The following is a 22,801-nucleotide window of genomic DNA, read 5'->3' on the forward strand; positions in this document are numbered from 1 at the left end:
GAACTTTATTGAGATCTACGTTACCGGCATGGAAGTTGTGACAAGAGAATTAATGATGTTGGTGAAATTATAATCAGAGTTTCAAAACATGGCTGATTCTGCAGGAAATTGGTGTCTTATCGAAAGTGATCCTGGTGTTTTTACGGAATTAATTAAAGAGTTTGGTAAATAATAACATCAATATCTTTTACATTCGATAATTATAAAATACTACAACGTATGTTGTAGTAATATTAATTATTGTGTAAATTTCGTTTTGAATTGCCCTTTCACTTTCGACCAAAGGAGAAAAATAAAAAGAATATATTTGATTTATACTCGTGCCGCTGATAAGATTTAATTATACCTATGTATGTTCTTAGGCGTTAAGGGAGCTGAAGTCGAAGAATTATGGAGTTTGGACGACGAGCAATTTGAGAATTTAAAGTATGCCTTTATATTTATCATCTTATGATATAGATCTACGTTTTTCTGCATGTCAATCTATTGAAAATACATGTCAAGTATTATAAATCAAACGTTACTTTTGTATGCAATAAAAAAAAAAATATCCTTTCTTTTTCAGGCCAGTTCATGGTTTGATATTTTTATTTAAATGGGTACAAGACGATGAACCATCAGGAAGTATCGTGCAAGATAGTAGATTAGATAAGATTTTTTTTGCAAAACAGGTATATTTGAAATATAATGTTATATATTTATATGAAAATATGTATGATATGATCTATTTGTCGAATAATGTTCCAAGGTTATATAATTTTTTTTTTTTTTTTTTTTCTAACTCAAAACTCAAATTTATAGGTTATAAATAATGCTTGCGCAACGCAGGCAATACTGAGTGTACTTTTAAATTGTAAACACTCGGATATATCATTGGGTCCTAATTTGGAAGAGTTTAAAAACTTTTGTCAGAGTTTCGATGCAAATATGCGTGGTCTTGCTTTAAGTAATTCCGATGTTATCAGAGAAGTTCACAATTCCTTTTCTAGGTAAAATTAATAATTTTTTTTTACTTCAAGCAGCATTGAGATCAAGCATTCTTATATATTCATTTATTCTCAATATTTCTAGACAAACTTTATTCGAGTACGATACTAAGCAAGCATCCAAAGACGACGACGTATTCCACTTTGTGAGCTATGTGCCAATCGATGGTAGATTATATGAACTTGATGGATTAAAGGATGGACCTATGGATTTGGGACCATGTCCGGTTGGCGATCAGTGGGTTCAAGCAGCCAAACCTATCATTCAGAAATGTATAAATAAGTAAGTTTTATAATTCTTCATTTTTAAATATTATACCTGTAATATGGATTCTAATGAAATTTTTATATAAAGGTATAACGAGGGAGAAATACATTTCAATTTGATGGCTATAGTAACTGACAGAAAGACTCTTTATGAACGTCAAAAAACAAATGTTTGTGATCCTGCAGAATTAGAACGTTTACAAGCATTGATAGAAGAAGAAATAAGAAAATCAAAACGATATCAAATAGAAAATATACGAAGAAAACACAACTACCTTCCTCTTATCATGGAATTACTTAAAATACTTGCCAAAGAAGGAAAACTTATTCCTCTTTATCAAAGGGCAAAGGAAAAGGCGCTTGAGAAAGAATCTAAAAAAAGCAAGACATAAACTATTATTATATTCCAATATGAGCTTGTGTAAAAAGAAGAAAAAAAAGAAGAAGAAGAAGAAGAAAAAAAAAGAAGAAAAGAAAGAAAGAATAGATTATGTACGTACAATTGGTATGAGACAGATTAATGTATCGTCACATTTTCTAAAATAAATTTCATATTTTTAGCTTCTACAAAACATATTGTCATTACCAAAAATGGTCGATTGTGTATTGTAGATTGATGTATGTATTAGGTTGTAACACAATTAAATTTGTTATATCATAGACGCGGCGTTATAATCGAATACAACTGAATTTATTTATGCGTTACAACCCAATATATGTACATTAAATTTATTATTACTTTATGCGCATTACTTAATTTGAAAAATGAGATAAAAAATTTATCTTATTTATTAGTCATTTATTTGTTACTTCGTTCATCTTTCTCCTAGTTTATTCATTTTCTCTTCAGTAATAATCTCTATATTTCCATTAGTATATTGAATTTTAGGTAAATATCTATCCAACTTATGATTTTTTATGTCCGAAATTTTTTTTTCATACAAATATTCTATAGCGTCTGAAAAAAAGTTATAAATAATATCATTAAATTAATATCCTAGACAGATCTTAATAATGTACGTGTAATATATGCGATTATCAATTACCCAAAAAACTTTTCTTTCTATATTGTTTCACGTCAAATTCCTTCATGAGATAGACAAATGTTTTATTTAGAAACGAAGAAGTCATTCCATCGAAGTACTTAACAAGATTAGACCATACTATTTCTCTACTATCCGCTATTCCTTTCTCAAACATACTATAAAGAAATAATATTACATACATAAAGTGCATTTAAATATTTTTTTGTATTATCGCATAGAGACCATTTTTCATAATTACTTACTACTCTATCAATTGTATTTTAACATCATTCATATAAATGATATTTGGACAAAATAGCTGCATATGCAATTGTAGTACCCAAAAGTTTTTCAGCGTTTTATGATCTATATTTAATTTCTTTTCTAACTCTTTCCAAACTACCTTTGGGATAATAGCATTTTTCAATTCTTGTATATCATCGCATAACGTTAATCGAACTAATTTTTTAATATATCTTTTAATTAATGATAACGTCCACACTGGTTTCAGTACATAAATATCTATAAACGGTTAAATGAAAAGAACATAATAAAATATTTAATTACGTTCGGGTTACTTTTGTTAACGAAAAGGGGGGGTGGGGGGGGGGGGGGAAGAAAAGAAAAGAAAGAAAGAAAGAAAAAAATACACATACTCTCCTCCTCGACGTTGCGCTTTTTTATAATAAACTCATAATGCATCCAGATTGATTGCTTAGAACGATTCAATATTCTAGATAAATCAGAAAAAACTTTATGCTTATTAAGATTATTCTTTTTCTTCTCTACATAAGTTATAATCTTTTCGTCCTCCTCAGGACTATATCTGAAATATACATTTATTACTTTTACAATTATTAATTTACAGAGTTTGTCAATTGCAAAACATATTTTTATACCTTTGACAGATACGATTGTGATATAAATTTTTGAACCGCCAATATACACTATACAAAGTTCTCCATGATAATCCATTAGCTAAAAATTGAACAAATTTTTGTCGTTCCTCAAAACTGCGTATGTAATATTTACCATTATGTTTTAACGACAGGAATGGTTTTACATTATCTTCCTTCCAATTGTGAACCTATAGAAATTTGATAAACGATTGTACCTTCCTTTATCGGAGAACTCTAATAATTATTTTCTAATAAAAGAAACATACTTTGCAAAACATTTTCCAATTTTTTTTGATAATTTCATCTTCTTGCAAGGAGTAAGTGCCTTTACGAAGCGGTCCATACTTTTCGAATAATTTTTTCTCATGATTCCTTGGTCCACGACATCCGGCATTACTTTCAATTTTATGTTGAGGTAGTACTTCGTGTATCAATTTAACATGTAAATTTTCTAATTTCTAACGATATCAAAATGGAACAATTCTAAATGTTATTATCAAAAAAGCACTATTGATAATACTAACCTCCTTATCATCCTCCGATATCTCTTCACTTTCTCCTATATCTCGTAACTCTTTCATAATATTTTTTTCTTTCTCGATTAAGACATCATTAATCCTTTTGTTTCGTTTAGCTTTCATAGGAGAGGTCATTTTACATGTAGGTTTAATCATTCTTTCAGATATCTCACATTCATTATCTTTTGATTCGATTGAATCGATTTCTTCATTTTCATTTTTAATAGTAATAGAATCTAATATTTCTGTTTTTATTATCATATCATTTTCCATTAATATTTCAGGACTTTTGGATGAATTTATTGAATTAAAATCATTCAAAAAAGATGTATCAAATGCATGTAAGCTGGTAATGTTGTTACATTCTAACCTTACTATCGAGCCATTAACACTTTTGTCGTGAATGCTAGTCTTTCTTTTTTTCGCCCTTGGATATTCAAATTCATTTTCATTATTTCTAGTTAATCTCGCTGGAGACATTACAGTAATGCTTTTTTAATTGAATTAGAAAGTTAAAATTAAACAGTTGCAATTTACTTCAACACCGCTACTCTCACTTTTATCTTTCAATGAAATATATGAAACATTCATATATTTTATTTAATCAAACGATATCGAGCACAAGAAGACATAACGAACTATTGTTTAAATATTAACTTTGTTTATTGCGCTATTTCATTAAAGACGAAATTATCAATTTAAATAATTTCCAGAAATATGAAGCGCTCTAAAAACACTAAGTCTATACAAGGTCGACATAAGCGCCACACTGTGACGATAATTGAAAGTTTCAGGCGCGAAATTCAGACAATATTATATTTAATCATTGATGAAGTAAATTTATAACACAGCCAGCTACGAATATAAAACATATTTAAAGTGTGACACGCGCGCGCCTGTGTGTCTTATTTTAATTACATTATTATTATTATTATTATTATTATTATTATTATTATTATTATTGTCATCATTATTATTATTTATACATTTGACTAACGTAGTGACTCGTAGGGACGAGCCGCCTCACAGCTAACGGATCTACTTTCTTTCACGTAGTTCTTTGCCAAGAAAGTACACGTGCTTGACATAATGCAGAAGGTGAGTTATTTGAATTTCTTGAAAAATTTGTTCAACAATATTTAATTGATTTTCTATGAAAATAATAAAAACATATTATGTACTGATTTCTTCATAGAAACAAAAAGAACCGATCCATTCTGTGCAAGTCTTTGGACGCAAGGTAACGCGCCATAATATGTTTGTTATAAACTATTATTGATAAATATTTTTCATTTATAGAAAAGTGCAACTGCAGTTGCATATTGCAAACGAGGCCGTGGAAATCTCCGGGTAAATGGAAGGCCGTTGGAACTGGTTGAACCGCGTGTTCTGCAATACAAACTACAAGAACCTATTTTGCTCCTTGGAAAGGTAATAAACAAGTTCGATATTTGTCCATTGTAATGATAGATTGATATTAGACCAAATGCCTAATTATAAATTAAAGTTAAAAAAACGTTGGATACTTCAGAATTTTGACTTTATTCAATAATGTTCTATTATTCTGATAGTTGAAAGAATTGTGAGATTATTACAAAGTGATTCTTGTGTGCGAATTACAATTGCGTTAATGGGTACTTGTAACTTTCTAGGAGAAATTCGCTGGTGTAGATATTAGAGTTAGAGTAAATGGAGGTGGTCATGTGGCACAAGTTTATGCCATTCGTCAAGCTATTTCCAAAGCTCTTGTAGCTTATTATCAGAAATGTAAGTGAATTATATGCTTAACTATATCTTTTATTTTCATTTATCTATGTATTATTTCACAATATTCGTATATGTTGCATTGCAGATGTCGACGAAGCAAGTAAGAAGGAAGTGAAAGATATTCTAATACAATACGATCGTACTCTTCTAGTCGCAGATCCAAGGAGATGCGAACCAAAAAAGTTTGGTGGTCCGGGAGCCAGAGCACGATATCAGAAGTCGTACCGTTAATACATATGTTTTACTGTCGTATTGAACTTTATTTATACCATTGAATAAAGAAGAAAATCTCTCTGCAAACGTGAAAATTCCTGGTGTAAATTATCAAATGTTGATCTATTTCTTGCGTAAAACAAATGTTCATTTTTTTTTTTTTTTTTTTTTTTTTGCATAATTTAATTCCGTAGGATAGAAACAACGGTGTTTATGTAAAAAAAATCTTAAGTTCTAGAAAAAATTAGTATCCTACTACAGTTTAGAAAAGATATACGATCCACGTATTTTTCGATTCGATAGAAAAGATTAACTAATAATAATAATTAAATATCCATTTGAAAATATCTTCACTACATTTCTTTAAGAAATCATTTAATCCAACCTGTCAGTTTAATTATGTATGGTCGGTCTGCAATGTGTTATTAAGTATAATGTTTAAATATGATTGGCATAAAGTAATATTTTCGAAATGTATTAACGTATACAACCATTAACACGCTAAAATATAATCGAAAGTTATTACATAATGATGAACAATTGTCTTATTATGAAATTATAAATAATTAGCAACTTTTTAGTTTACTGTGTGTGTGTGTGTGGTGCGTGCAGCATCAGCAACGTGAGAACTGCTGTGATTGGTTGGTTATTTGTTTCTAAAGAAATATCATTGGCTGGTAATATCCTTATTACGTACAAACATTACTCGCACATATTAATGATTTTTGCTATAGAATAATTGAGAACGAAGTTATTAATCAGATTATGATGTTAATTTGATGAAAACGAGTAATTAATGAACGTCGAATAATTATTTGTTTGCGTTATGAAGAGTAGCCAATTAACGTCGAGATTTTATAGATTGTTAATGAAACATGGCGGCCGTGTATCAATTTAGAAGCACATGGATTGTTACAAAGTTGGCGTTACAATGTCAAATATGTGCTTTTTAATATAAATTTATTTATGTACAGTTTCGAAAGGTTATAATTTTACGTTGAAGTATAAAAGAAAGAAAAAAGAAATACTTCGATATGGCAAACGCAGATAAGAAAGGAAAGAAACGAGAAGCGGAGGATAATGCTATGGAGGTACGTAAAAGAGGTTATATTCTATCGTGTTCATTGTCTTTCATTTATTTCTTAATATTCTCATTTTTATCTTACAATATTTCCTTCATTTATTTATTATTTAATATCATTTAATAGGTCGAAGTAATGAATGGCATTGAAGGAAAGATTAAGTCTGCATCGCGTACGAAAAGAGCCAGAATAGTACGACGTGGTGAATTTCGAAAGGTACATTTTGATAATGTATTATCAATGATATGAATTAATTTTAAGAAAGTATTTAAATGGTAGATACTTTGTAGATTCCCGTACCTGCCCATAGATATACCCCGCTCAAGGATAATTGGATGAAGATATTTACTCCTATTGTTGAACATTTACAACTACAGATACGTTTTAATCTGAAAACAAGGAATGTAGAGATCCGTACTGCTCCTGAAACTGCAGATATTTCTAATCTTCAAAAAGGTGCAGATTTTGTGAAAGCTTTCATATATGGTTTCGAAGTAGAAGATGCATTGGCTCTATTACGTTTAGACGATTTATTCGTAGAGACGTTTGAGGTTCAGGATGTAAAACCGTTAAAAAGCGATCATTTATCTAGAGCTATAGGAAGATTAGCTGGGAAAGGAGGGAGAACAAAATTCACTATAGAAAATGTAACAAAAACAAGAATAGTCTTAGCCGATAGTAAAATTCACATTCTTGGTTCCTTTCAAAATATACAATTGGCTCGCAGAGCTATTTGTAATTTGATTTTAGGAAGTCCGCCATCTAAAGTTTATGGCCATTTAAGGAATATTGCTAGTAGGATATCGGAACGATTGTAATATAATAATAATAGAAAATTCATAAAAAGTTTTCTTCTTTGTATTCATATGCAAATATATATTATATACAAATATATTAGATATAATTTTGCTAATATTATTATAATGATATCAATTAAATATAAAATTTTTAAAAATTTTTAAGCCATCTAATAAATATTACATATAATTTAGAGAATTATTCGATATTTGTATTTGCGTGGGACTTTATTAATTACTAATCTACCGTCATAACTCAACGAGGCGAATGTCCAAGGATCGGCAGAGGACCATTCCACCGCATATACACTATCCTCGTGTTCTTCGTACCTCTCGACAACTCCGTCTTCTAATCTAAAATATTTATTTAATTGTAATTAAAATTTAATATCATACATTATTAGATATGGTATAAGGTAAAAATATTACATACTTATCTTTTTGACACATTTCATCAGCTTGTCCGTTATCATCCTCCGGTGAAACTATATGCCCGTATGGTTCGGAGGAAATAGATACGATGCTATATAAAATAACTCTGGAATCGCTGCTAGACGTTAGAACCAATTGATCGTGAAAACGATTGATTCTTATATTCCAAACCCAATGAGAATGTTCCATACGCGATAAGACAGGCTCATTTGGTACTCGTATATCCCAGAATTTCATATATCCATCATCACCACAGGTAGACAAGAAGTATTGCCGATTCACGTTGAAGTCTAAATCTCTGTGACAAAATATTTTTATCCATTATTATTTTGACATATACAAAAGAAGGAAACGTTCTTTCATTTTGTTTTTTTTTTTTTTTGTTTTTTCTTTTTTATGTTTACCTAATTATCTGCGAATGCGCAGACGAAATTATCCACGAAGGATCAGACGGGGCCCTTAAATCCCAACCTTGAATATTATTTTCATCTAGCGTTACAAATTGATTGCACCCGTTGTGAGGATTCCATTTACCAGTTGTGAAACGTGGTAGATTTTTCCCAGACAATATACCTGATACTATCACCTATATTATATGACTAAGATTGTGAAAGTTTATACAATTTATAAATGCAATGAGTATTTATATTTACTTGCGGTTTACTATTAGCCAGGTCCCACAGAGCAAAGCGATTGTCTACAACCGATATAGCTTTTGCACCGTCCATAGGATGATATGCAATAGTTTTCAAGTCAGTACCGTATTTCGTTGTGTCAATTTCAGCTAGCATATCCAACTGTATACTGTCATTCGTATATTCTTTAATTTCAGGTAATTTCCAAAGGGCTCCTTTCATTTGGCATGTTCCTTCATCTAAAAAATTGTTCAATTGAAAAAACATATTCGATGTTCATCTTACGTTTCTACGTAGGTAGATCAAGCAAATTCAAGAAAATACCATTTAAACTGTTGTAACATGTAATAAATAAAGAAGGTTCAGTCGGCGATGCTTGCAACGACCATATTTCACCTATCGGATGTTGAAATATCTGTGTGTTTAAACCATTGGTCTCTTCGTTAAGTTCAACTAAATGTACTTGATTGTTAGTAAATTTTAACGATTGAGTTCCTACTAGAAATCTAACGATATCAGTTTCTGCAGTCTGTGCCGATAGTGCTCTAGTCTATAATATAAATAATTATAAATTATTAATACATATTGGAAGATTAAATTATTAAGGGACATTATTAGGAAAGCATACTTGAAATTCAAGTCCATATATCAAAGGTGTATCACTGTCCATTTTGTCTTATACAACTTTTTTTCCTTTTACTTCAAATATAAATAATATCAATTATTAATAATAGCTTTAATAATTTCGTTTGTTAACGAAATGATCGGACAGATAATAAATAAGAAATATATTATAAGAAATATGCTATCGCATAAGCAGGTCTACATATATGTCTAATATAGTAAGAACTAATGTGACGACAGTGAGAAAAGAAATAGCTTTTATTATTCGTCCGAAATCTACCAATCACAGATTTTCTATAAATCCTAAGATATTTCATTGTAAATTTTATTCTCCGAAATTAATCAGACATTTCTTTCCTAATCGACCATAAATAATATAATATCGATTAATAATTGAATATTAATATCCTATTACCTCTAAAGAGTATTGTACAAATTAATTTCATATGGAAGATTTACAAGGGCCCACGAACTACCGCTTCTTTGATCGAGTATACACGCTCCTGTGCGTGTATAACCAATGAGAAGCTTTGTCCTAATTGCGCATGCGCGAGGATTACACGGCAGTGGGGGGGGGGGGGGCCCGATTCGTTCGAGAACGTAATCCAGATCAGATCAGTCTGGCCAGTCATTCGTGAATGTGATGATCGTTAAGTAGCATTGTTATTGTCATTCAGTTCCTTCACTTCCCCCTCCCCCATCAACTTCCTATTTGCATCGTTTTCGATACATTAGCTCGTTCGTTATTATCCTACGTCCGGTAAAACTAGACGCAGGTTCATCAAGTAAATTATGTCAAACGTAGTAGTTTGTGGTATTAACGTGAGAGAGTGATTATCTCGGTCTCGGTACGATAATAGTTTTATAATATTCATTTTTCTCGTTAGAGAAGTCAACACATCTACGCACACAGACACACACACGCGCGCGCACCACGATTGAAGCAGGAGTTCTATCTGCCGTGTTTAACGGTCTACTATCTCATACAAATGTATATATATCGTTTGAGATGTAAAATCAGTGTTCCTTTGGTTCTCTTTCGTATTCGTCCTCACGCAAATGCGTACACTTGTGGGCCCTTTTTTGCTGTGGAGGGAATGCTGACGCTGCAACATCCTTCGTAAGTAAAGGTTATTTTATCGTTGCTAATGTTTTACCATATTTCTATGGTGCCTTTTATAGGATTATTTCCAATTTTCTCATCTTATCGTCTTTTTAAGGGCGCAACTGTCTTATTATTATTATTACTACTACTATTATTATTATTATTTTTATTATTATTGTTATTATTATTATTATTATTAGTAGTAGTAGTAGTAGTAATAGTATTATTATTAGTATTATCGTTATTGTTATTATTATTTTTGTTATTCTTGTTGTTATGATTATTATTGTAATTATTTATCGATAATCTCTATTAGATAGCGAACGTAACAATGGCGCCAATTTTGATTTATCGAATTTGTTAATCTATTTTCCCTTTCTCTTTTTTTTTTTCTTTTCTTTTTTCTTTTTTCCTCCCCCCTCCAGTAATTAGGATTAAAATGATAGAACTGTTAAATGATATTCAAGTATATTATTAATGAAATTGTTCGTTCTATATATTAATTGATAAAACCAAGTACGTGTAAGACATTCGTATTTAGCAATACGAAACATTACTCTCCAATTAAGTATGAATATGCGTATTCGTTACGTCGAGATTGATCTCAATTGGTTGCAATTGATTCGAGTGTAATGAAACTTTAAACGAAGTGGTAGTAAAAAAGCAATTTGAAAGAGATGCCACTTTAAGATATTTTTTCCAAACAATATAATCCAACATTACAAATATAAATTAATTATAAGCTTAAATAGTAACATAATATATAAAGTTTCGTTTGCGTTCAACGATACTTCTGTTTTCTTCATTGATTTTGTCTATCTAGTTAGATTCAAGGTCGAAACATTCCGTAAGCGACACGTTCCTCCTATATACGTTTGTATTTGCGTCCGTATAGAAATTTTCAATATGTAGTATTTTCATAAAAAAGTTAATTTTTACTTATTGGTATATATTTGATCGATTAATTAATCTGTCAAAAAAGAAAGTTTGAGATTAGAATTTAATTATCGTTAACATCGTTCACCGTGTTATTGTTGTTATCTCAATTTTATGTTGACTTATATTGCTCGGGTGTATCTATCGTTTAACTTTACTATATCTAAGTAGTAAAGTATACTGTATGTGAATTATATTGAATTATGACATCGAATTTATTATTAACATATTTATTGTAATTTAATGTTACGCATAAGTATATTTGAGATAAAAGAGCCGATTTTAAAAGATGGTGGTTGATAGGAAAGCTCGGCTTTCTTTAGAATTCATCATAATAAGAAATGTGTAGAAGCAAAGTAGGAAAGCTTTGTTGCCCTTCGATCAATGAACCATAAACATACGTTTACACCCTCCATCCCTTTCGTTGCCATCGCAGTCGTGTTTCGCGTACAGGTCAACTCGTTCGTCTCAGCACGACTTACTTAACATCTCGGGGGTTGATGTACGTCGATCGAAACGACGTACTATAAACTTATAATCGATGAACAGAATATATTTCAAGAATAGGATCCAAATGGGATGTATATATACATATATACATATATGTATATATATATATATTTTTTATGTTGCGCGGGAGATTTGTAATTTGAAAATTTTTTCTAAATCGATTTTATTTCCTAAGAAGAATTCTCACTTGGACGTTGAATTCACGAATGCATTCGTTTCGTTTCATTCGTTTCGTTTCATTCGTCGAACAGATGACTACATCGACGCGTGACTTTGCAAATTAAAGCCTTATAACGTTCCTTGTGACTGAGAACAATCGTCGCTCAACAGCTGTTTGAACAACTTTACGACAAATGCCCAAATTAATATTTAATAAATGCCTAATTAGTTAGACGCCTAATTCGCCCGTTCATCCGACAAACGGATATTTTTGTATTTCTTTTTTAGAATTTTATTTGCGTTTCTTTAGTTTCAAGCTTAAATTCGAAGTTTCGTTCAGTTTTGTAGGTACAAATGTACATTATAATATTAAAGTGACATTAATATGAAAAGAGTAATGTACGCGGAAGAATGTTATTTCCGGTTATAATACATTTTTCTTTTTTATTCTCAAACGGCATTCCGCTTCGTTTCACCTTGTATTCGAGCATCGATTATACCAGGATTCTTATACGATTTATGCGTTAAGGCCCAAAGCTGTAGATGAAAAAGAAAGGAAAAAGAAAAAAAAGAGAGACTTTCTCATTGGCCAGTTTTTATTCTCTGTTTTGCCCTCTTCGTATCTTTTATCTTTGACAGGAACGATAACCGCTTGACTCGGGATAGTCTTGTCGAGTGTTGCATAGCATCTCTCTCCATTTATTTGTTTCCTCTTCTTTGCGATGTCTCTTGAAAACGTAACTTCGTTTTAATATCGCTTTATATCAAATTATGTTGGTGCAAGGTCTTATTTCACAAAATGCTTTTGCACGTAATTCGCGTTGGAAAAGACAAAATGGCGTTTGAAATAGTCGAGATACGAGCACAATACGTGTCCCGATTGGTCTACTTTTCAAGCTTCATTTTTAACGAACGTAATACTGTTCGTTGATCGAGACACTTGGAAAATATCATTTCTTCCTCCATTCATAGCATCGTCCCAGACATCCTGGAAGCGCCGGAAGCCTCCCCCCCCCCCTATAGTCAAGGTCGTTCAGAGAAAAAAAAAGGAGACCGTGACATTTTCGATATCCGTTTTTCACGCCTGGCCTTTTCCTAGCTCATCCAGCGAGAGTTTATATTCATCCCCTCGCTTTCCTGCCGGAGAAGATGTAAAGCGTATCGAATATAACATTATTCTCTTACGTCATTGAACGTTGACTTGGTTTTTATTTCACGTTTAAAATCAAGGTCATTTGAAAATGCGACGATAATTAAAATAATTCAACGATCTTTCGAAATCGTTATAAACTATCTAATGGCTTATATTGTCTTTTTAAAAGAATATTTTCTTTCGTATTGTTATTTTCCTTGGAGACCCAGTTGCACCAATTTCAGCTTTGTTAAAATGTCAGTGTTTAGTTTGCACATTATGTATCACGAAATCTTTCGCGAGGAATCCCCTATTCAACGTCGCAAGATTTTTCTTCTCTCTTTGTTCACGGTATAACGGCACGATACGCGGATTCAATGTCAAACGCATTGTAGAAATAGCGATTCGTCGTCGTACGTCGAAAGGAGATGCTCAGGAAAGTAGTGAGATAGATCGTCGTCTCTGTATTATTCCGTTTTATGTACGAACAATAGATACGTCAAATACCTACGTCATGGTAATGTTTTATCAACTTGTATCGAGTTTGGTCTATTAGAGAAATATTTAAGAAACAAATTTTCAGACGATCTGAATTATGAAATTTATTTCATACGTTTACATAAATTTATATCCCTTATAGTATAATTATTTCAATTGGCTCATCGTTTCAACTTGGTAATTATTTCTATATTAAATCCATATTCGATTTGTTATAATCACATAAAAAATTCAAATATCGCAATTTTGTTATTAGTCCTTATCCTGATTGGCTATTCTTCAAGTTTAATAATGGCGATAGTTGTATCCTGAATCGTTATTGGCTGAAGCGATTGCGTCACTTAATCTTTCGAATAAAATTTGAATTATTAACAGCTTATTGGTTAATTTCAGAATGAAAGTAAGTTTCTTTCGAAAGGGAAAGGAATTAGGAACGAAATTCATTTATCGAAGATCATGCGAGTAAGAAAAGTATGATTAAAAGGGGATTACAGGCGATAGAAAAGTAAGGAAGAAAAAAGAAAAGAAGAAGAAGCGTATGATGAATGAAAAGCACTTCTCTGCGCTTGTCTCTTCCACATTCGGTGGCAAAGCTTCGACAAAACTCGAGAGTCGTCCCAACCGTGGGAGTCCTCCTAATGTGTCCGGTCGCGGGCGCTACAAACCGGAACTCTCTGACAGCAAGTCGATATCGTAAAACGGCACGTGTGCTACCTCTTTGTGTACCAAGGTCAAGGTGATCCTGCAATATCCAGCCTCATCATCCTTTTTATATTCTCCAAGGTTTTTTTTTTTTTTTTTTTTTTTTTTAACGGGATACGAATTAATCGAAAGGAAACTAAATTTATAGCCCCATCAAAATATATCAAATCGTTTCTTATCAAATCGAATACATTTCTCTGAAGGTAACATTTTGTTTGAACTAATTCTCTTTTTAAGCTTCAATGAGAAACGAATCAATGAGATAACGTTTCACACATTTTAATCAATATGATATAATAATTAAACCGTTGATGATTTTTCTGACGAGTTGTTGTCACATAAATGTCGATCATTCGTCGTTCTTCATAAATGCGTTTACTTTTACTCTCTTGATGTCACTTCAGTCCTCTCTCTACCCAACTCCCCCAACCACCCACCCTCCCTTCCTCTCTTTTCTGTGTCTATTCACCCAAATATATCCGATATTTCAAATAATGGCTAACTCGATGACCTTTCCCCTTGAATTCAATTCATCGTTATCGTTCGTTATTTTTCATAAAACAATCTCTGACGGTTGGATACATAAAAAGACAGAATCCTAGTTTCCATTGGAAATATTCGGCCTCACGAGTGTCGCAATGGTCTTCTTGGAAATGATAGAGACCATGATGAGCGGCATAGAGTAGGATAATATTATGCTGGGAAAAATATTCTTTCAGAATATAAGAGAAAGAGAGAGAGAGAGAAACTTAATCTGTTACAAGCCTGAGAATAATGGACGGCATTTTGTTCCTAATAATTGTTTAAGTATAGCAAATATTTTGATATCCTTAATAATTAATTGTATTCCTGATTAATGGATCGATTATATATGTGTTGCAGAGTGCGGAAGATCGGCAAAAAATGGGGTCGAAGCGACGACGTATCAGAATAAGACGAGGACCGCTAACGTAATCGATTTACAGCGCGTCGAATAGGAAAGATGATGATCGCCATGGCCAGGTTGCCCTGTAAGCAATCCTCGCCTTCGCAACAGCAAAGAGTGAATAATTTCGGAAATAGTCGTAATTCGTATTGGGATATTCAAGCTAGGGATCCAACACCACCTTACGTTAGAAATCATCATCGGCACGTTGATCACACAGGTAGTTGATTCAAATATATAAAGAAGAAAAATTGTTATAATTATATTTTTATCAATGTATATATACGTACGTATGTATGTCTATATGTGGACACGATGAATGAAAATGTTTCTATACTCGAGTGAAAGCCCCATGTCTCTGTTTTGCGGCAGCAACAGCAACGGCAGTAATAGTAAAAAAAGAACTTTCGACATATTCCACTTGTAAATATATAAACGCAAAGGGAAGAAGGGTGTATTTCTAGGATAATCAAAACCAGGCGGCACCTTCGTCGTCCGTTCTTTCAAATCCAAACGAAAATGTTCTTACTCATATATATGTGTATATATATACATATATATATATATATACACACACACACACACACACACACACGCATATATACATATACACACGTATACTTGGTCCGAAATCTAGTATTCTTAATGTTAAAACTACTATTGTATTCCACCATGGTAAAGATTCTTTTGTAAAAGTCCCTTTTGATGAATATTGCAATGGCCTTATGAAAATACGAACAAACTGGCCGTCGTTGGCCTTATCCCGAAATCTTATAACTCGTTCTTTTGCCAATTCTTATGTCCTTTCGAATGAAACACTTTATTATCATCATATGTACAATATAAACATGTTAGAAATCGTTCCTTTTCATTATCAGGATAATCAATGTCCGTTGTTTCGTCGAATCGTTGTCCTACTTTTTCTAGTTTATGACGAACGGAAATGAAATTACTTAAGAAACTAATGACGATGATAATTATTGTTCGTAGGAAAACGTAAGAGTGCAGTGGAATTATTGCAAGAGACGAAAGCATTTTACGTGAAAAGCGAGACCGTGCTGGATCGGAAACAGGAACTCAAGAATAGCGGGCATCTTCAAGTATCTCAGCTAAGTGCATCTAGTGCACCACCTAGGTTACTTAGGAAGTGTGGAAATACAGCTGTACCGTGCTCGATACAATCACCCTCGCCGTCACAAATATCTAATCCTGTAACGCCACCCTGTTGTTGGGCCACGTGTCATGATCAAGATAGAAGTATAAAATATTTTTCCTCCTTCTTTATCCAAATACTTAGGAGATCTATCGATTCTTAACTTCTGATCGATTTGTTCTTCGTTTAATTGGCCAATAATCGTCTATTATATGTATCAAAATCGGTCGTTGAAGTATCATATTTACAAATAATATTTCTTTGTTGTATCCATGTAGATCTGATCGATCAACGATGAAGTATTTATTAACAAGTTTGGAGATGAAGAAGAAGAAGAATCACTATTGATCCTATTGAAATGATAAATCATGATCGTATTTCTTGTTATGCTAGATATACTACAATCATAATAATAGCTTACCCTCGATTCTATTTATCAGCAGATGGGATTTTGAGTCCTCAACAAACACTGCCACCCGCGCTGCCACCAAAGAGCCCACGCTTAGTCCCTCTTCCGCAGCGGCGCACTATTTCAGGGCCACCGAGTGTTACGAGCGGGGATCAATTGCAGACGAAATTACGGAGATTACTCAACACCGATAGCAAGGAGAACGTCTTCTTCCCGGAAAGCCCAACTCAGGCATGCCTTCAAACGACGAACGGTGTTGTCACCCGCGAGGAAAAGTTCAAATATTCACCTGGCAGCTTATCGCCCGGCTGCCGAGACGATGATCGTGCGTTGGTAAAGAAGATTTCAAGAATACAACATATTAATTATTAATTGAGAAATAACAGATATATTAAATATATTGGGATTATACATTCAAATGTTTATATTCTGTAGCATTGTACACCGCCAGACATTCGCTTCAAATTTGGTCGAAGTAATTCGCATTCTCATACGTCTGGTCCAGCAAGCAGAAAATCCATAGCTTCTCCATCGGCAGAGAATACAATTTGTCATAAATCTTTGCCTGATCTTCACACCAGTACGCATCGTCGAGCTTCGTTATCGCCACGTACGTCGACAAAATCATCTGCCAAACTACTTGGACATCATTATGGAGCTAACAATTGTCCAGATTGCGAGACTAGTTCGGATTATTCCGAACATAGTTTCAAACGTGATGCTGTCTATTATCGCAGGTATTATTATTGGGATCAATCGTTTTTATTGATTGCTTGAGAAGAGGGAGGAAAAAAAGCGTATTGAGAAAGAGGAACGTATTGTATTGAAAAAATGTTTATTATCGAACGTCCTTAGTACGCGTCACATCAGACGTTCGTTTGGCTCTGGCGGTGGGGATGCCAGTAGTGTTCTATCATCCGGTGGCAGAACACAGAAATCGTCTGGCTCAAGTAAATTGAGCCATGGCGCTACCGCAAGGGATTCTGGTGGATCCTCTGGGCATTGTACTCATCGTAGTGAACCACCACCAAGGTTACAGGTATTATATTCTCCTCATCGTCAATCACTCTTATTATTTATTTGTCGTAAGAAATTTATCGTTAACGAATGATATCGTCTTAATATCGACAGGATTATTGGACTCACGTACGTAGAGACAGTGGTGCATCGACCCAACATTCGACTGATAAAAATCGTTCGAGAAAGGGCAGTTATGCCAGTGGTACACCACCTTCTGTCGTGAGACATTATAGTTCTGATACTGAAAGCAGCGAGAGTCAAACTGATTACAGTCCTACTTGTAACTCTAGGTACTTTCTCTTTCACTCTAATATTAACAACTACATATATATATATCTCTCGTTATAAATGGCATCACTGGATGTATTATTTATTATATAATTTTGTTCATTGAAGATTCAACAAATAATATTTATTTTCATGATAGATTCTCAGACGGTTGGAAGGAAGGACGTGGTAGACCTATTTTGAGATCAAAATCTGATATAAGCGATCGTTATTGGAGGCAAGATAATGGTAGAACGTGCAAGTTATCAGCACGTGCACCACGTTCGGTGACACTGTTGGAGAATTTCTTTGATTATTTGGGTTTAGATTTAGAGAATTATCAACTTATCACTGAACCCGATTCGAAATCTTCGTCACCTGTATTCTTCGATAGTGTTAGCTCGGTCGACTCAGCGTCAGGTCTTTATTCTTGGATTGGAAATAATCAGGCAAATCAGGGTAGTCAATGGCAGAATAATAATTGTAGCATTGGTATGGGTAATGACGATTTTAATCAAAGAGTTAACGATCCACCTAGTATCGTTGAAAGAAATGCTCGAATTATTAAGTGGCTCTGCCAATGTCGTAAGGTACAGTTTGGTTACAGTTAAATATTGCGATGTTTCTCTTGGTAAGTTATGATATTTTCAAAGACTATTTAATTTTAGACCCAAGCATATGTTTTTCTCTTCATTTTTTATTCATTATTATCAGTTTTATGTAAATTATTTCAACATTTGTTTTGTATAGTTAAAAGGGCAGTCGTTAACTTTCTAATAGTTTTAAATTGCTTATATGCCTTTTTTCTTTTCTTTCTTTCTTTGTTTTTCTTTTCTTTTTTCTTTTTCTTTCTTTTTTCTTTCTTTCTTTTTTCTTTCTTTCTTTTTTTTTTTTTTTTTTTTTTAATTCCAGAGAAAGGTGTGCCATTCACAATACGTTTCTTATTCAATTGCTGCTTGCTCATTTTTGATTTGTTCGTTCAATTTTAGTATATTTTATATCATATCTTATGTTTCTAATTAGTAAAAAGTCATACGGAGAAGTAATTGTTATGATGGATATTTCTTCGCAAACAGTTATTTTTTGTTGGTGATATCTTTATTGAAAAGATTATGGTTACTATAATAGAAATGAGATCTGAGAAAATGAATTTTTTTATTCATTTTTTCTATGTATATATTTGAAGAGTTTAATTGATGTTTTTTTTCCTTTTACATACATACATACATACATACATACATACATACATACATACATACATGCATACATGCATACATGCATACATACATACATACATACATGCATACATGCATACATACATGCATATATATATATATGCATAGACTCATGTAATTTTTTCCATTACAAGAAGTTCTTTCTTTAGAATATATTGATTCATGGATAGTCTTTTAGCGTTATTAAACTTGTAATGAATTTATGTGTGATATGTTATGTGTTATAGTGTTTTTTCTCATATCTATTTAAGAAACTTACCGAGTCTAATTACGCAAACATAAAAGTTAGTATAATCCATTAAGTTATACGTTGTTTGTTACGAAATTGAAAGATTATTGCTCGATTCTAAGGAAAAAAGAAAACAAAAAGAGAAAAAAAAGAATCTCCAATGAAATAAATTTATGTCAAATTTATTATTATGGATAAAGTGTGATGGACAAATTTTAAAGAAAAAGAATTTTTAACAATGTTGTCTTCTCTTGCTGTTTCTTTATGTCGCATGCTTAAGAATCACTCTTTGAGAAAATTACATATATTAGGGAAAAAAGATGTTCTTTATGATAAAAATGAAATTTTCTGTTGAACTTTGTCATTAGTAAAATAATCAATGTGATGTATTAATTGATACTTTCTATAAACTGAAATGCTCTTCTATTTGCATTCTTGATAATATTAAAAAAAAAAAAAGAAAAAAAAAAAGAAAAAAAAAAGAAAAAAAAAGAAAAAAAAGGAGAAAAAAGAAAAAAAAAGGAAAAGAAAAAAGAAAATAAAAAGGGAAAAAAAAGAAAAAAGAAAGAAAGAAAAAAGAAAAAAAAACAGTGCAATTCATATTATGAATAAGGATAAACATTGAAGAGATCATATTACATATTTTATTCACACTTTCATCTTTATTACATTTTTCTTTGTCAATAGTATATTGAAAGAAATTAGTGAATTTCCCCATTTTTTAACAATGGAATTTAGACAAGGAATTTATCAGAACTTCTCTCTGCAAACATTGTTAACTAAAAATTCTTTGACTGAATTGAAACATGAAACACTCACAGTTAATGCAGCAGAATGTTCTATCGTACTTAATTATGTGCTCGTGGACTGATAAATATTTATAGATGATCATGATGTTGCTGATAATGATAATGACAACGACGACAGCGATAATGATGATGATGATGATGATGATGATGATGATGATGATGATGATGATGATGATGATGATGATGATGGCGATGATGATGATGATGATGATGATGACGATGACGATGACGATGACGATATAATATTATCGAACGAGTATCGTTTTCGAGTTAACGTTTTTAATGAAAAAATATAAAAAAGAAAAATTTCAAAATACTACATAAAAAGTGTAGTTGTTATAATCTGTATTTAGCGTACGATGAGAAAGTTAAATGTCAAAATTAACAAAAAGTATATTGAACTATATTCTACTCTATTAAATTCGAGTGGCGATATTTTGTGCCTGAAGAAATAATAAGCGCCTTTTTCAAAAATGAAAAATCGTTTACGGTTACGTTTATATATATATATATATATTTAATACTTTGTCATTTTCCAATTTAATATTATTCGCGTGGGAAGAAAAAGTTTTAATTAATATATATTTTTTTCGCATTAACTAAAGGATACTTTTTAACATTTATTCACTCGTTCGGTCGTTTACATGAGTAATCTGAAAAGATATTTTATTTTTCAACACTTTATAAACTTAATACACACACGCATAAACAAACAAACAAACAAACAAACAAACGAACAAACAAACAAACACTTTGTAATCAAGCATTGTTATATCATGAAGTCTATTTCTATTTAATACTATTATTTTAAACATACCTTTTCGTGCAATATCATCAATGTTTTTATTATTATATGATTCTAGACGATCTCTTTGATTAAAAAAAATTTACTATTTGCATTAGAATAAACAGTTAAAGGTGTGTCGACTTTCTAAAGTTATAATGTATAAGTGGTTTATTCTTATAAAGAATTTGTATAGTATAATATTATACAAAATTATTTCAACAATTCGCATTTGAAACAACATGAGAAATATTCTAGTTGTGTATTTAAGAAAAAAATTCATATAGTTCATTGAATAAAATAACATGGGGAAATAAGTTGAGAGCTTCAACTGTAATAGAAATTTACATTTTTCAGATATACATAAATACATACCATACATACGTACATAGCTAATACGATAGAATGCTCATTTAGCAGTATAGATGTATATCCGTAGCTGATGAATAGTTTATACTTGTTACATTTACGATTCCTCTTGCTTTAGACGTAATTCTCAATAAAAATATATGCTAGGTGTTTATGAAGGATGCCTCAAAAGTCAATTGTAAAATACTGTTGCACAAAGTTAAATGTAATAATAAAAACGTAGGGTATGTATACGAGAAGAGAATGGTTTACTTAAAAATTTTTAATCTTATATTGCCGGTCGCAAAGAAAATATATGTGCTCCTTTTATTAACACCTTGCATATAAGTTATTTCAATAAGTATAATACATTGTGTGATAACCAGTTATATTTAAAACTGCATTTAGAAGTTTGACCAAGTAAGAATTAGAAAGTCTGTATATTCTAAGTCGGGAAAATTTCCATTTGATATTTCCCACAACATATTCTATCATGGGGGAAAAAAAGAGGAAAACACAACAAGAAAAAGAAAAAAAAAGTGTGTTACTGCTGATTTTAAAAAGAAAATTAAAATAAACTAGCTTTCATGAAAAGCGTACTTTCAGCGACATAACAATAATTGATGCACGATATAAGAAAACGTTTTTATTATTTTCAGATATTTTAAAAGAACTGATTGGAATAAAAGTTTGTGTCGGTTAAAAGTACAAATAGAAAGTACATCTTGTATTCTTTTTAAAAATAATTCTAATATCCTCTATGAAAAGACACTTTCATATTTCCTTATACGATGACGAAAATTTAAACGCCGTTTTATATGTGCTGTGTTCAGTTATTTATATTAGCATATAAACGATCACTTAGTCAAAAAGTATGATAATGAACATTCGATTGTTAATTGAAATATTGTAATATGATTGATTCTTTTTTTTTATTCAAACTTTTACCGTACTATCATTGCATTCCTACTTTTCACATTTTTAACATTATGATCATTCCATTAAAGTCTTGCATCTTACACAAGACCGTTAATACAATAATTTAAAATGATTATATATAAACCAAAATCATTGATTGTACAATACAAATACATATGTATTAATAATATATAATTTGTGATGCATAATAGACGATGCCGTTTTGAAAACGTGACTTTTTAATTGCTTCTTATAATCTAGTCATGTAGAAAAAAAGATTGTAAACGTGAAAATAATAAAATTTTTTCCGTATATCATCGTACATCGAACTTTTATTATACTATCTATACTATACACCATTTTTTTTTATACCACCTAATGTCTTAATACCCATATTTTGAACGTTATATTAACAAT

The 22,801-nt window shown here is 31.6% G+C and overlaps 6 protein-coding genes across 9 annotated transcripts; 4 read left to right on the top strand and 2 right to left on the bottom strand.

Annotated features, from left to right (window-relative positions):
- Nucleotides 1–7: 7 nt before the first annotated feature.
- LOC124429864 (ubiquitin carboxyl-terminal hydrolase isozyme L5) lies at nt 8–1,820 on the top strand. Its single transcript, XM_046975643.1, has 6 exons — nt 8–164; nt 363–426; nt 566–671; nt 802–989; nt 1,072–1,269; nt 1,342–1,820. Exons 1-6 carry the CDS (start codon nt 89–91, stop codon nt 1,643–1,645), a joined length of 936 nt encoding a protein of 311 aa, XP_046831599.1. The 5' UTR covers nt 8–88; the 3' UTR covers nt 1,646–1,820.
- Nucleotides 1,787–4,474, bottom strand: LOC124429859. 2 transcript variants are annotated; one of them, XM_046975638.1, is made up of 8 exons: nt 3,702–4,474; nt 3,444–3,635; nt 3,311–3,365; nt 3,178–3,256; nt 2,935–3,104; nt 2,542–2,800; nt 2,300–2,454; nt 1,787–2,211 (listed from the first exon to the last, which is right to left on the bottom strand). In XM_046975638.1, the coding sequence occupies exons 1-8, from the start codon at nt 4,173–4,175 to the stop codon at nt 2,069–2,071; spliced, it is 1,527 nt and encodes a 508-aa protein (XP_046831594.1). In that variant the 5' UTR covers nt 4,176–4,474; the 3' UTR covers nt 1,787–2,068. The 2 variants fall into 2 exon arrangements, with proteins under 2 accessions (XP_046831594.1, XP_046831593.1); XM_046975637.1 differs by having other exon boundaries at nt 3,178–3,365; nt 3,702–4,473.
- A 206-nt stretch (nt 4,475–4,680) lies between these two features.
- Nucleotides 4,681–5,770, top strand: LOC124429866 (40S ribosomal protein S16). Its single transcript, XM_046975646.1, has 5 exons — nt 4,681–4,793; nt 4,891–4,935; nt 4,995–5,126; nt 5,348–5,462; nt 5,548–5,770. The coding sequence occupies exons 1-5, from the start codon at nt 4,785–4,787 to the stop codon at nt 5,691–5,693; spliced, it is 447 nt and encodes a 148-aa protein (XP_046831602.1). The 5' UTR covers nt 4,681–4,784; the 3' UTR covers nt 5,694–5,770.
- Nucleotides 5,771–6,442: 672 nt separating this feature from the next.
- Nucleotides 6,443–7,656, top strand: LOC124429865 (RNA-binding protein pno1). The gene is made up of 3 exons (XM_046975644.1): nt 6,443–6,766; nt 6,884–6,973; nt 7,048–7,656. Exons 1-3 carry the CDS (start codon nt 6,710–6,712, stop codon nt 7,573–7,575), a joined length of 675 nt encoding a protein of 224 aa, XP_046831600.1. The 5' UTR covers nt 6,443–6,709; the 3' UTR covers nt 7,576–7,656.
- On the bottom strand, nt 7,621–9,478 carry LOC124429861 (EARP-interacting protein homolog). The gene is made up of 6 exons (XM_046975641.1): nt 9,250–9,478; nt 8,946–9,171; nt 8,640–8,860; nt 8,391–8,572; nt 7,988–8,284; nt 7,621–7,908 (listed from the first exon to the last, which is right to left on the bottom strand). Exons 1-6 carry the CDS (start codon nt 9,289–9,291, stop codon nt 7,746–7,748), a joined length of 1,131 nt encoding a protein of 376 aa, XP_046831597.1. The 5' UTR covers nt 9,292–9,478; the 3' UTR covers nt 7,621–7,745.
- A 373-nt stretch (nt 9,479–9,851) lies between these two features.
- Nucleotides 9,852–22,706, top strand: LOC124429858. 3 transcript variants are annotated; one of them, XM_046975635.1, is made up of 8 exons: nt 9,852–10,365; nt 15,170–15,432; nt 16,203–16,469; nt 16,809–17,107; nt 17,210–17,511; nt 17,630–17,813; nt 17,906–18,084; nt 18,222–22,706. In XM_046975635.1, exons 2-8 carry the CDS (start codon nt 15,270–15,272, stop codon nt 18,670–18,672), a joined length of 1,845 nt encoding a protein of 614 aa, XP_046831591.1. In that variant the 5' UTR covers nt 9,852–10,365; nt 15,170–15,269; the 3' UTR covers nt 18,673–22,706. The 3 variants fall into 3 exon arrangements, with proteins under 3 accessions (XP_046831591.1, XP_046831590.1, XP_046831592.1); XM_046975634.1 differs by having other exon boundaries at nt 9,853–10,365; nt 16,806–17,107; XM_046975636.1 differs by lacking the exons at nt 9,852–10,365; nt 15,170–15,432 and having other exon boundaries at nt 16,328–16,469; nt 16,644–17,107.
- The last annotated feature ends 95 nt before the right edge of the window (nt 22,707–22,801 follow it).

Source organism: Vespa crabro, chromosome 16 (assembly GCF_910589235.1).
Source record: "Vespa crabro chromosome 16, iyVesCrab1.2, whole genome shotgun sequence".
NCBI lineage: Eukaryota > Metazoa > Arthropoda > Insecta > Hymenoptera > Vespidae > Vespa > Vespa crabro.

Coding starts and splice junctions, on each gene's coding strand:
- LOC124429864 (XM_046975643.1), top strand. CDS start 89: ATGGCTGATTCTGCAGGAAATTGGTGTCTTATCGAAAGTGATCCTGGT. Junction 427..565: donor GAGCAATTTGAGAATTTAAA/GTATGCCTTTAT, acceptor TTTCTTTTTCAG/GCCAGTTCATGGTTTGATAT. Junction 1,270..1,341: donor ATTCAGAAATGTATAAATAA/GTAAGTTTTATA, acceptor TTTTATATAAAG/GTATAACGAGGGAGAAATAC.
- LOC124429859 (XM_046975637.1), bottom strand. CDS start 4,175: ATGTCTCCAGCGAGATTAACTAGAAATAATGAAAATGAATTTGAATAT. Junction 3,105..3,177: donor CACAATCGTATCTGTCAAAG/GTATAAAAATAT, acceptor TGTATATTTCAG/ATATAGTCCTGAGGAGGACG. Junction 2,212..2,299: donor TAGAAAGAAAAGTTTTTTGG/GTAATTGATAAT, acceptor ACTTTTTTTCAG/ACGCTATAGAATATTTGTAT.
- LOC124429866 (XM_046975646.1), top strand. Junction 4,936..4,994: donor TGCAAGTCTTTGGACGCAAG/GTAACGCGCCAT, acceptor TTTCATTTATAG/AAAAGTGCAACTGCAGTTGC. Junction 5,127..5,347: donor CTATTTTGCTCCTTGGAAAG/GTAATAAACAAG, acceptor GTAACTTTCTAG/GAGAAATTCGCTGGTGTAGA.
- LOC124429865 (XM_046975644.1), top strand. CDS start 6,710: ATGGCAAACGCAGATAAGAAAGGAAAGAAACGAGAAGCGGAGGATAAT. Junction 6,767..6,883: donor CGGAGGATAATGCTATGGAG/GTACGTAAAAGA, acceptor ATCATTTAATAG/GTCGAAGTAATGAATGGCAT. Junction 6,974..7,047: donor GACGTGGTGAATTTCGAAAG/GTACATTTTGAT, acceptor GATACTTTGTAG/ATTCCCGTACCTGCCCATAG.
- LOC124429861 (XM_046975641.1), bottom strand. CDS start 9,291: ATGGACAGTGATACACCTTTGATATATGGACTTGAATTTCAA. Junction 8,861..8,945: donor ATGTTACAACAGTTTAAATG/GTATTTTCTTGA, acceptor ACAATTTTTTAG/ATGAAGGAACATGCCAAATG. Junction 7,909..7,987: donor GAAATGTGTCAAAAAGATAA/GTATGTAATATT, acceptor TAAATATTTTAG/ATTAGAAGACGGAGTTGTCG.
- LOC124429858 (XM_046975634.1), top strand. CDS start 15,270: ATGATGATCGCCATGGCCAGGTTGCCCTGTAAGCAATCCTCGCCTTCG. Junction 17,512..17,629: donor GATGCTGTCTATTATCGCAG/GTATTATTATTG, acceptor GAACGTCCTTAG/TACGCGTCACATCAGACGTT. Junction 17,814..17,905: donor AACCACCACCAAGGTTACAG/GTATTATATTCT, acceptor TAATATCGACAG/GATTATTGGACTCACGTACG.